This window comes from Acartia tonsa, chromosome 1, assembly GCF_053477335.1.
Source record: "Acartia tonsa isolate MP-2025a chromosome 1, ASM5347733v1, whole genome shotgun sequence".
Lineage (NCBI taxonomy): Eukaryota > Metazoa > Arthropoda > Copepoda > Calanoida > Acartiidae > Acartia > Acartia tonsa.
In genome coordinates this window covers 47,799,148-47,812,968 of record NC_137260.1, presented here as the reverse complement: position 1 = coordinate 47,812,968, position 13,821 = coordinate 47,799,148, and the positions used below count along the sequence as shown (strand labels likewise).

At 31.3% G+C, this 13,821-nt stretch overlaps 1 protein-coding gene and 1 long non-coding RNA gene across 2 annotated transcripts; both read right to left on the bottom strand.

Moving 5' to 3' along the window:
• Positions 1-1,012: 1,012 nt before the first annotated feature.
• Positions 1,013-6,208, bottom strand: LOC145322330 (uncharacterized). The gene is made up of 4 exons (XR_013880628.1): positions 6,119-6,208; positions 5,144-5,225; positions 3,041-3,199; positions 1,013-1,532 (listed from the first exon to the last, which is right to left on the bottom strand). It is a non-coding gene; the product is annotated as an uncharacterized LOC145322330 (long non-coding RNA).
• Positions 6,209-7,650: 1,442 nt separating this feature from the next.
• LOC145322321 (putative helicase mov-10-B.1) lies at positions 7,651-13,247 on the bottom strand. Its single transcript, XM_080164281.1, has 2 exons — positions 9,174-13,247; positions 7,651-8,295 (listed from the first exon to the last, which is right to left on the bottom strand). Exon 1 carries the CDS (start codon positions 13,245-13,247, stop codon positions 10,506-10,508), a length of 2,742 nt encoding a protein of 913 aa, XP_080020407.1. The 3' UTR covers positions 7,651-8,295; positions 9,174-10,505.
• Between the last annotated feature and the right edge of the window lie 574 nt (positions 13,248-13,821).

Here is a 13,821-nt window from a genome sequence, read left to right as displayed (position 1 = left end):
TTTTTTATTGCATTTCTCGCTGTATTAGGCAATTTGGAATCATTTGCGACCATGTTATTTTTAAAAATTTCCCATTGCAAGTAACCCTGGGACTTCAGTCATTTTTTTCAAATTCTCCTTTATCAAGGTAGATCTTAAATTCAGTGCTTTTATTGTACTTTTAAAGATATTGAAACAAAATCTTTTTGGGTTGGTCAGTAAAATATATTTTTATAAATAACTGCGGCGGTACCGCCGCTCCTGCCATTTACCGCAGTTTTCCGCCGCCGCCAAAAAAATTTGTTATTGCATTTCTCGCCGAATCAGGTAATTTGGAATCATTTGAAACCTTGTTATTTTTTAGCGGGACAGCAGGAGCGGCGGTTTTATTAAAGATACCAAAACTTGGGTTAATTAGTGACACAACTAAAAAGATTTTACCCAATTATCTCTAAAACTAAGGGAGAAGCACCCAAAATAAAATAGTTGGTATGTTGTGGCACGAGTCATCATCCCCCCCACCTTTGTTGCAAACCTGCTTATAGACATATTTACATTTTTAGGACTTATATATAGAGCTGCTTTGCTTATAACATTGTACCTTATCGTAATTGGAATCAAAGGGAGTTATAAATAGTAAAAATCCCTATGTTTTAATGGATGTACAGTCTTTCTGGTAAAGATTATACATATAGTTGTTTGTTACGCTTCCTAAATCGATACGACAATTGAATAAGTGTGAAGAGCTAACTTTCTGGGTATACATATTACATACGGACGGACGGTTCGGACCCTAATTAAAACTAAAAGTAATAAAAACTACATTATCAACATCTACAAGTAGCGAAGTCAAATCATAGGATGGAAGAAGTATGTTATAATGGAAATGTTCAGTTCACATAACAAAAGAAAAGAGAATTTGCATAAACTCAAAGAAAATCACGAAACCTAATTACCTACCTACAGACAAAGTGAATTAGGTATAGTGTAGCCAAGCTTTAAAAAAAGACAAATATTTAATGAAAAAAATCTGTTAAGTTTTAAAAATATTTATTTCTGTTAAAAAAAATCGGACTGAGGTACATAGGTAAATAAAAAAAATACTATAGGTAATAATGATCAAATTATAGAACAATGAATTTTTACAGCTTTTAAATCTCATTGACAAATGGTACAAATTTCTATTTTGAGGTATATTATCACATACAATGTTAGATATATCACAAAAAATTGAATCTACAACTAAGATCGAAAACGTCATTTCCCGCCGAATTTTTATTTACCTTTTCTCGTCAAAATAGACAATTTCGAATCATCTGAGACAAAACTAAAATTTAAATGCAAATATTAAAATAATTCATCATATTGTATTATAAACAGCTGTCTGCGGATATAAAACTGTAAATAATAAGATTAATACAATTTTTTTAGCCTCGAGATGCCGAATGGATCTAATGTCAAACATGCCATCTTCTTTACACAACTTTACAACTTTGGATTTCACCTCCTATTGTGTTTGCACACACAGACGAGCTAACATCTCTAAAAATCACCTAAAAATTAAAATAGTTCATACCAAAAAGTGTTATTTTTTTTGCAAAATTGCCACAGTGATTCTTCCACACAAAGTACTTTGTATAAAAAAAAAACTTGTTACGTGTTAATAACTCAAAGTAATAAAAGTCAGGGAGTAAGGGAGGGGACAATGGGCAATTAATTCAATTTAAGAGTTTTCGCTGAAAAGCAATGAAAACCAGATTTATCCAGAAAATATGACCAAAATTGTAATTGTAAGGGATCATGGTAATATATTTTCTCGTATTTATTCAAATCCGGTGGATAGGAACCGGTTCTCATCCATACGAAAAAACTATGTCTAGCATCGTATTATATCCAGCTTTCTACGAATATAAAAATGTACAATCATAAGATTAAAACCAGTTTTTTTAGCCCGCGCCTTCGGCACCTCGGGGCTAAAAAAACTGGTTTTAATATTATAATTGTACATTTATATCCGTGGAAAGCTGTTTAAAATACGATGCGAGAAATAACTATTCTTGTATTCATTTGAATCCAGTGTGGTTAGGAACCGGTTCTCATGAATACGAAAAAAACTATGTCTAGCATCGTATTATATCCAGTTTTCTACGAATATAGAAATGTACAATCATAAGATTAAAACTAGTTTTAATCTTATAATTGTACATTCTACATCCGCGGAAAGCCGTTTATAATACGATACGAGAAATAACTATTCTCGTATTCATTCGAATCCGGTGGATAGGAACCGGTTCTCATCCATACAAAAAAACTATGTCTAGCATCGTATTATATCCAGCTTCCTACGAATATAAAATGTACAATCATAAAATTAAAACCAGTTTTTTTAGCCCGTGCCTTCGGCACCTCGGGGCTAAAAAAAACTGGTTATAATCTTATAATTGTACATTATATATCCGCGGAAAGCCGTTTATAATACGAAAAAGAAATAACTATTAAAACAAAATTAGTTCTAAAAAAAATCATTTACTTGAAAATTAAATTGCCAATAGATCACAATGTAGTAAACATTCTGTAATTAATCACTAGAAAAATCTTGTTTAGAAATTTGTCAACCCTTCTCATATATTTTTAACTGCTACCTAAATTCAAGGGGTTCTTAGATTTTAAATACATAAATATCACAGTAAAGTTTCTATACATGAAATGACATTTTCTTGGGAAAAAATATTTGTTAAAACCAGCCATGAATAACAAATTTTTCTGTCTGCAATATTCAAAACTAACTCAGCTAGTTAGCGGGGCATTGCCTCAAAGTCAGTCAGAAACTGCTGAATTCGTGCACATTCCCTTTACGCCAGTACCCATAGTCTGAGACTCTTGAAAATTGAATATTGAATTGGAGTCCCCTCCCTTACTCCCTGAATATTAGTACTAAAAGTTAAGCCAGAAATAAGAGTAGGTAGTGTTATTAAAATTAGGTTACCATATTAATTTATACTCCAACTCTGCTAATTATGTGCTATTAGAAACAAAATCAAAAGTGCAACTTAAAACCTACCTAATATCTCTTTCCACAGACATAGCTCTTGTGTGGATCTTGATTATGTTGTAACGTCCATTCAGGTCAGGTAGGGAAAATTTGACCTTACGTTCCAAACAACCAGGTCTCATAAGGTCAGGATTCCAGGGTGTCTGGCCTGTTTGTTACCTCCAATACCTGGGATAATGAATTTTGTGAAAATTAAGAGTATTGTGTATTTGTAATTGGCTGAATAAAGTTTTGATGGGCAAGTTATCTTCACATTTTTTTTTATTCAAGCAATAGCTGCCCTTGCACTTCCTCTGAATGAAAAATATAACGAGCAGATAAATAAATTGGCTTGTACCTATAAATATATGTATTACATTATGAAAAGGGAGGGGGCGGATGTGACACTTATAAAATCCAAATCTTAATATTAAAAGAAATCAACTTGGACTAAAATTTTGCAGGACAGTCGCTTTAATTAGGTACCTACATTGTAAAACTATGAAGAAACGGCGGCAAAACCGCCGCTTCCCATGACACTTGTGAAATTTTTATGAAAAAAAAGTTTATCTCAGATCATTCAAAATTGTCTGATTTGGCAATAAAAGACAAAAAATATTTATGGCGGGAAACAGCGGTTTTTGGTGAAAACCGCGGTTCCGTTGACATTCCTTTACAGTTCCACGAATCCACAGTGTACCTCTTTAAATCAACTGCCATGCAAAATTTCAGTGCTTTAACTATTTTTTAGTTGAGTTCATTAGACTTTTAGTTTTGGTTTTAAATACAGGGTGCACCACATAAATCCGGACTTTTTCTTATTTTTAAACAAATAAACATAAAATCGTCAATTTTAAAGATTTTATTGAATTTTAAAAACTGGGAAGCAACCTAGGTATATGACTATTAGATTATCTAATGAAATCGCCGCCAGCCTCAATCACTGCCTCTACCCGCCCCCTGAACCGCCCGCCGACCCTGGTCACCATGTCCCTGTTCAAACAGGAAAAGTTCTCCATGATAGAAGCAATAAGAGAGGTCTTTTTGGTATGGGCGCGTGTATTGGTTCATGCTTTAATGGCGCTCGAGGCCCAAAAGTCCATTGGATTAAGATCGGGGCTGCTGAGAGGCCACATCTCCTTAAGGAGTGAGTAACAGCAAGATCCAAATTAACCTATCTTTAAAGCTACCTTTTGACACGGCAGCTCTCATTTGGGCCACAATTAAGCTAGAACAACAGTTTATACCTTTTTCAATACAGTGCAATACATAGTCTGAAACGAGTTTCAAGGTTCCATATGGGCCCCTGAAGTCAAGAACCGAGATTTTTGACGTTTTTGACATCTTAAAATCTACCACGATCCACTTTGTCGGAGTACTACAGCCAAGTCAGCTTGGATAGAATTAGAGAGCTCTAGTCTTTTCTAGAGTTTTCACTAGGTATCTGATAGTATATCCAGCAAGTAAATCAATGGTAATTTATCTGCGCAATTCGAATCTGCCTTGTTGAACATATGCACGGCCAGCACGGCGTACACGTCCTACATAGTTCAAAGATTTTCATGGGCAAAAAGGTCATTACCTAGTACCTAAGCTTTTTATAGTGGGGTCAAACATCCTGATTGGTCAAGTAGTTTTGCGCTATGGCCGGGCCGTTTAAAAAAAAATCCGGATTTATGTGGTGCACCCTGTAGTGCCACACCCGCCTCCCACTTTACATAAATATATTAACAATTTGGCTTAATATTTATTTTCAAGATAAAACCATTAAGGCTAACCAAAAATCTTAACATAAATAAGTATCAGGGATCTTAAGAGATAACACAATGTACAATAAATTGATGAAAAAGTTGAAAAGTTTAGACACCAAACGATCACAATTAAAAATAGGATCAAAAGTTTTTAAGCTAACGAACGAGATAATGTGGTTTTTTAAAATTTGGATACCAGTGTAACTTGGGAGTACGATGACCCCTTCCTCCATTAATTTATAAGTATCAACTTAATAACTAGATGGGTACCTCAATTCAATATTTACTCTAACAAAAAAGGAAAAATACTTGAATTAGGTAGGTATATATCAGCATATCTGCTAGTTTGTGTATAAAAAAAGCATATAAAATGACCACTCACATCAATATTTCCTCTGGAATCAAAACCATCCAACTGATTGTTCTTGCGTAGTTCTCTTACATCTCTAGCTCCATCGTCAAACCTAAATTATATTTAAGTTAAAAATACACATAAGTTTTTTACGATGTAGATAGATAGATATTTGTTTTGTAGGTATAATCTAATTCTAAAGTTTAATTTAATCTATATTCGTTATTTATCGCATCGTATTAAAGACACCTTTCTGCAGGTATCAAATTGAAAACATATTAGATTAAAACCAATTGAGTTAGTTACAGGGTTTGGCTAACAGAGCTGGTAAAATCCTATCATTTTTAAAAGCGAAGTTTTCTAAAATTAGGGTCGGTCCGTCTGTCCGTAATGGTTATTTTCATTTTATTACACATTTAGAATTGTCCAATCAATTTCGAACATGATGTTTAGAAAGCATTGCAACTCTATAACTGTTACCAGAAAGACTGTACGTCCATTTTTAACATGCTTATAGCTTATTTTTAATCTTTTTGACAAACTTTTGTATAATATAGTTATTAGAATAGACATGTTAGAATTATCCTATCGATTTCAAACTTTGCATGGTGATTCCTATGACAGTTAGATACGATTTAGAAAGCGTTGCAACTCTATATTCGTTACCAAAAAGTCCATACATCTTTGCTGATTTCTTTTTGCATTTTAACAACTTTTTTTTAGAATAATGATTCTTAGAACAGGTAAAGTATTATGAGCGAGGCAACTATAAAAGAATGTCCTTTTCTTTATCCTATATTTCATGTAAATTAAAAATGCTGATTCTTTAAAGGTGCTTAACAATACTTGCTTTCTTTCGTGCCACGCACTCTGTCCATGGATTGTAAAGTTAAAATAATTCTAATATAATGTTCAATTATAATAATTTGGCGGTTCCTTGAAGTTATAGAGCAGTCCAGAACTAAAAAGTTTATAAATTCCAATAATACAAATGGAATTAATTACCTTTATTTTTCTATAAAAATGTTGGTTGGTTGTTTTTACTTTTGAGTTACATTTATTCTTCTGAAATAAAAAAAAAATCCTGTTTACAAATTTTATCTAAAATTCAACATTATATTAAAGGTTTATTTAATTGTGTAAATCTTACGATTCCAATAAGTAATAAACTGATTGAGTTGCTCTCAATAGATGCTACACAATTGAGAGTGAGGAGTGAGTTCGACTTCACTCCCCCCCCCCCCCCTCCAAACGAACCCAAGGGCCGCCATTCCTTATAATAAAGTAAAAGTTAATCTATCTGTATGTCTCGCTAGCTGTTGAACATTTTGACATCTCTCACAAAAAAAAGAGCTGTCGAATATGGACAGATATAACCGTTCAAATTTTGCTTATAATAAGTGTTGCGGAGCCGCCAAATTTTGCTGGAGCTGGAGCCGTAATTTTAGTTAAAAGACGGCTCCGGACTAGATAAATAAAGAGATTTTTTTAAAATTATAATTTTCAGTTTTTCAAGTCCATTTTTATCAAAAATTTTACTTTTAGAACCTTCAAAAGTCAAAAGTAGACGTGAGAAAAAAATATGTCGAGTTTTTCTTGATGTTAGGTTGGAGCCGGAGCCGCACCAAAATTAAACGCTTCCGCAACGCTCCTTGTAATAATTAACAAAATAATGTGAATAATAATATATTGTTTTCAGAAACGTCATTCATAGCTTTAGCCTGTAGCCTGTAGCAGACAATTATGATATTATCATAGGCATAATATCAGCTGACACCATAGTTGCCAGATTTACCAATTAATTATAAAATAAAATAAAACAATGCTATTAATCAATGTCGTTATTGAAAAATTTTTTTTTAAAATTATTTTTTACGTGTAAAAATTAAAATGTAATTTAATCTTAAACTCAGATAATTTGACAACTCTGTTTATTGTTTAGAGAAAAAAATTCAGCGAACAACAGAAAAACTGATCAAATCATAGCGGCCAACTTTTGAATTAAAAAAAAAATATTTTATTTTCATTTTTATTTAAAAATTTATAGTGAAAGGCGGGAGTTAAATTAAATAAAAATAATATAGTTAGAGTACTTATCATATTTTTAAAAACAATAAAAAGTAATTTTGGAAACCATGATGAAAATTATTTATCCCATTCTCCTTTTACCCCCCTCCCCCTCCAATCCTCAAATTCTATTGGCTAGCCAATAGGAACTCGATTATTTTAGCTAAAACATTTTTTTTCGCAATTTAGATAACAGAAAAATAACTAATTTACGTCGTATAATTATATAAAATTACTTTTATATAAAAAGATGACATTATAATATTAATTTTTAATACGACTGAACCACTAGAAAAAGTCAGAATCACCATTTTGTAATAAAAAAGAGCATTTTCCTTTAACCCCTCATTCAATATAAAATTTAGTGCAATAAAGACATGCTAAAAAACTATCTCTTTTGCAAGATTTTGATATTATCGCATTATTTCAATTTCAAAAGAAAGCCCATATTATTGTGAATGTGAAAAATCTTTTTCTTCTACTTCTATTGATTTTGATTATTTACTAAAAATGAAAAATATTGTGATGTCTAGTTTTTGTATCTTTTGATTCTTTTAATTTCCTTAACTACTTTTTACGAAGACTTTTAAAATACTCAATTCTTGCAACCATTATAGGACCATAAGAAAAGTAAAGAATGTTAAAAGATAAAAATTAAAGGATCTAGATCTGAAAATTTATTATTTTATTATTTTTTTTTTTAAAAAGTTAAGTACTCTGTAACCTATGTATTCCTACTGATTACAAGTTAAATTAAATTTTTATTATAAGTACAAGGAAAGGGGGGACACCTTCACTGGTTCACTGTTGTTTCTTGACTCCCCGCTTAAAACCATTGGTTTCAGTGAATAGTAGTGTGGTATTCCTTGTTTCCAGCAATATTTACAATTACAAACATTATGCATAAATTCAATATTAACATTTAACATATATACATATTACTTCTTTTTCTTATTCAAAACAAAAATATTATTTATAAAAGCATTTTTTATATACAAGTTTGGTTGTTCTGTATTTGCAGTTTTGTTGATCATATCAGACGAGAACTGGTGCTTTCAACATGGTATGGCCGTATTTGTGTGTGATGGTGTGGTAGGTTTGAGTGTATTATCTTGCTGAAATATAGGCATAGAATTATAATTAAATTATCAGGTGTCTATTTTTATATTAAATTCTCTGATATTATGGATAGGTATAACACATAGGCTTGAGCTTCTGTTTTATAGAGAGATTTATATTTGGTGATGTAACAGTCACCCAGATTTAAAAAAGATTTTCTTTCGGCTCATACCTGTGTTTTTACCTATAATAACTATGAATCTGAAATGTTACTTTCAAAGACATATAGCGCCATATCCCTAACGGTCAAGGGATGCAACACTCTGCGCGGTAATCAAAAATACAAAACAACCCATTTTCCTTCAAGACAAAAATAGAAATTACATGTCATTGCTTTAAAATAAGTTACTTAAATTAGAAAGAAAATCCAATACTTTTCTTTATCTCAAAACAATAACACTTAATTTTTCTTGGGATCAAAGTAAATTATATAGTAGCTACAATAATACTAATACATATTTGTCGATGTTAAGGTTTTTCTTAAAAGAAAAATTTTAGGGAGGGGGAAAGTAAAAGTAAAAAGTAAAGAGAAAAATTAGTCGGACCTTTTCTTTTATTCTCCACCAAGGATTATTCATTCCATGAAAAGCGAGTTGGTATGGATAATGAATAGTAAATTTTAAGACATACTATGCACCTACATAGTAAACATAGAAATCGAGTTAAAATTTTTTTAAAAAGATTGTCTCAGTTAAGAAAAATAAGAATAAAAAGTAAACACTACTTTCATTTTTCTCAGAAAGTTTATAAATAGATAAAAATTTTGAAAGTATAAAAACCATTAGCTATTAAAAGTTGTTAATATAAATCTTACTATAATTCCAATTAATTACTCTTGAGGGGAGGAAGTGATGTTTAATGTTAAATTTATTACCATGAAGGCTCTTGGCAATGAATGGAAATTTGTTTCAGTACTATTTTGTGGGGCCGGGTCTAGGTATCTCAGTTTACTCCTTTATAATAACAAAATTAGTAAACAAATAATATAAGATTGAAGCATAAATTTATGTTCTACAAATGTCCTCCTAAAATTATATTATGTCGTCTTCTAATACCTAGAGTAAATAAAATTTTATTAGAATAAAATCTGGCTTCAACATCAGTTTACCAATACTAACTCTAGATAAAAGATAAAGTTATATATTACTGTAAGTTCTCCAAACTGTATGATATCTAAATTAGTAAACATAAGTTAAAGATGTTTTAGGCCACTTCCTCCTTCAGTGCTCACCTAAAGCTGAAATACGAATAACTGATATAGTCATAAATTTACCAAATTTGATAGTTTAGCTTCAGACATACTTTCTTTATCAAGGGTAAAATAAGAAAAATATATGACATAAATTAAACTTGGTATGATTTTTGTTTGAGAAAGGAGAATATATTTTAGTGAATAGATTTGTGAAGTGAAATCATGTAATCTAAATATTAAGGGATGTCAGGTTAAACATAAGCTAAAACGGACGAACGAACGAGACGAATTATAGAGCAGGTATTCAGTGGTTATCAACAATACGTGAAAATCATAAAATCCTGTTTATTTTACTTACTTCATTTGTAGAATTACCAACATTCAAATAGAAATACAGACATATAATTAAAATTATTAGGTAACTCTGTCACAATTAATAATAAAAAGAAGCATTTTGAGTTTTTCTGCTTAATCGAGTTTTTCTTCATATATATATGGTTTTAAGTTTTAATTAAGGCCAACAAAATTTTAGTTTATGTTGAAAGAAGTTAAATTGTATGATCAAAAACTATATGTATATTACATATTTTATGCAATCAGACACATGAACACTATTTGTAAGTTAGCTATGTAAAAGACAAACTTTGTTGAAACCAAAATTTAAAATAGCTTTTCTGCTTAGTATAGCAGTAGTTTAATGACGCGGTTTTATTGGGTCTGAAAAATAAAATAAAATTTGAATTAATTTATTAATTACGTGAGCAGAGAAAACATAACTATATTATAATGTTGTTTTGTAAAATTAGTAACGGATACGACAGAAATTTGTTATGTTTCTAAAGAGACTGTATCTTAATAATTTAAAACTAAATAACAAAAAAAATATTTTAATGTACAGAAATAAAATTATAGATTTTCTTATCAAAAGAATTGTTAAAATTTTACATAAAAAATTCAGAAATATAGCAAAATTTTCTACTTTCTTATAATTCATAAGGGGTTATAAAATCACTTTTATATTACCTTTCTTTTTTTCTTAGCTTTATATTTCTTGTCAAAATTGTTGTACACTAACATTTTCTTGATTGAATCAGGAGCATATATTTCATTTGAAACTTCGACAATTTTCTTGTAGAGGGAGTGGCTGCATAGATCCATGATATTCCCAACAACTATGAGGTTCTTCTGGGATCTACTTATTATTACATTCAAACGCTTCTCACTGCATTGCCACGGGTTGTTCAATGCAGGTATTGTGGTGTTTATAATGATATTTTCTCCTTCTAACCCTTGCACTGCTTCCACAGTCGTTACATTGATATTTCTGCATGATTGTTTCTTTGCTTGTTCCATAATTTTCACTCGTTGTGCTGAGTAATAGCTCAGTATCTTGAAATTTTCCTTTCCTCTTAGTTTGACAAATCTCATAGTTGCACTGGCTTCAGGTGTGCTAACCTTACTCTGGCTGTTCATAGCACTTTTTGAAGTTTCTGCATGAACTAGGGTTATGGTGCCTCTCTCTTGATTTTTGCAGATTAGCTTATCATTGTAAAATAATTTGTTAAGTAAGTCACAAATAACGACAGAGTTTCGATAGTTATTAGTAAGTGTGTGATGATTTGTACTATATTTCTTAAGGAACACATTGACTCTTGTCATGATATCTGTTTGTTTTATGTCTCTGAATATAGCACTACGTGGGTTTTGGTTCAGTTGTAATGGGTCGCCCACAAGAATTAGCTTAAAGTTAGATTCTCCACCAGTGATGTTCCTAACTATTGGGATCATAAGATTTGGTTCAGAAGCATAGGCGGCTTCATCGATCAATATATTCTGAAAAGTTTTGTTAAATCCTTCAGAAGTTTGGTCATTGAATCCTTTTAGATTATTTATTCTGTGGGAGTTTGTAGTGGTGCAGATCACAATTTGGCTGTTGTATACATCTTCTGATTTTGGCAGGGCATGTCTCATATCTCCATCTCTAAGGTTTTCTGAACAAAATCGTTCACACACTTTTTCTACCTTGGCAGAGGTGCTTAGTATCTTAGTTATTTTTACATCTTTCAGTGATTTCTTTAACCTGGCGAACATGTCGCTAACGGAGAGGTTGGTTTGACACACTAGGAGTGTGCTTTCACCACGTTTGCAAGCTTGATTTATCACTTCCACGATGGTTCTGCTTTTTCCTGTTCCAGGGGGTCCTTGAAGGGTAAAGACATCTCCTGGGGCTAAGTTAGCAATTTTGTTAACTGCTTCTACTTGACATTCATCTAGAGTGGTATCTTCAACTTTGACTTGCACGTTGCAGGGTTTAGTCCTAATTACATTAGGAAACATATAATTTTTTGTAGCAAGTCCAACGCTCAGGTCCTTAGTGGCTTCAATTGCGGACATCATGTGAGTGAAGGGGGTAATACGAATAGGTGAAGTTATTTGGACAGATGTTTTGGGTGATAAGTTTAGGATAGCATTAACTTCTACTGTAGTTTGGTGGATTTCTGATAATGTCACTCTGCCTTCATATATTTCATTATTAGTTTTTATCAGGATAATCTCATTCATCTTTATGTTCAACTGATTTAAGCTTTGTAAACTTAAATCCAAAGTTAGGTTTGTTTTTAAGCCTACAATTGAGATAGTAACAATTACAGTTTTAATGGTACCTAACTCACTTAAGTAGTGAACTAATTCAATTTTAATGAAATGGGTAAATCTTTCTCTGTAATTTTCTCTTGTAACATCTTCTGAGAGAATTTGAACAATCCTACGAATATCTGTAGGTAAGTTTGATAGAATCAAATGCAGTGGTTTGTTAGACATGTCTTTGTATCTGTTTTGAAGAGTTGTATATATACTCAGTGATTCAAAGAGATTGTTAATGGGGCGATAAGACTCTTTAGTATTCAGGTCTTCTTTGAAGTTTTCTTTATCCTTCTCATATTTCCATTGGCTGTTGAGTCTTTTTTCTAATTGAATTTCAGTATCATTTTCTAAATAGTTGTTGAACACAACAATATCTAGATCATGAAATTCATTCGACATCGTTTTGATTTTAATAGTTAAATCTTTTGATGCTTCTATTTCTCCAGGGAGATTTATTAGAATTGTTTGAGTAGAGGTTGTTTCTGGTGCAATTTCTTCATTGAACTCGTAGATTTGTAGGTTTGCCTGTTGTAGTCCTCCTGCCCAGTGGATGTATCCATTTCTTGAATTGTCTGCAATAGCTTTGTTGATCCCAATTGTTTTACTAGTACAATTTTTGAGTTTCATTCGAACTTGTCTTGGTTCTTTTCCTTCTGAATGTATTATCAGCTTATTTTCTTGATAATATGCATATTCGGTATGGTTGGTTATGGGGTGTAACACTTCTAATTTTACGTCTGTAGTTAGTTTCTTTTTCGTGTGAGACAGATCACTTAGGTATTTTGAGTTAATCCTATGTTTTTCATCTCTATGCGAGTTGTTATTGTAGTAATAACAATGGCATGCTTTACATAGCTTTAAGGTTTGAGGGAATGTTTTAATCTCTTTGTCTTTATTAGTCTGATAGATTCTTTTCAATTCACTCTTGTTGATTACTAGGGTATCCTCATTATAAAACAGATTGCCATTTTCATCAGTTGAAAAGTTTGGATGGAGAGTATTGAATGAAAAGTTTTCGTCAAAGGATACTGAAAATTTATTTGTAATCTTCTCAGTGTTGTTTGTTAGATGGATTACCTCCGGGGGAATCTCGTCCATTTCTGATTCTTCCATCTAAAATAAAAAAATATAGTTTAACTTTTAATATGTTTATGAAAATGCATACGTGAATTATATTATTGTGTGGTTAGTAAAGTGTATTGTTTTTCTAGGCATGGCTGTGAAGCCGACCTATGGAGTTAGTGAACTTGATATATAAGGTACAATAAAGGTTAAGATTAATCTAGACTTGGCCTTGCGGCTAGCCTAAGGTATAATTAAAAGTAAAATATAGTATAATAGAGATAAAAATTAATCTAGACTTGGCCTTGCGGCTAGCCTAAGTTATAATTTAAAGTAAAATATAGTATAATAGAGATAAAAATTAATCTAGACTTGGCCTTGCGGCTAGCCTAAGTTATAATTTAAAATAAATCTATGAGAGAAATTATTCTACTTTATAATTAAAATTTACCTTAAAAGATGTTTGGTGTAACCAATGATTGAGGTTTTATATTTTTTAGATCTGAAAATAAAATAAAAGTGTCAATATTGAGTTTTATTAAGTTTTGACTGTTGTAAACAATGAGCTTTTATGTTTGAATCAGAATTAATTTTTATTCGCTATCATCTGAAGAATGAAATGATA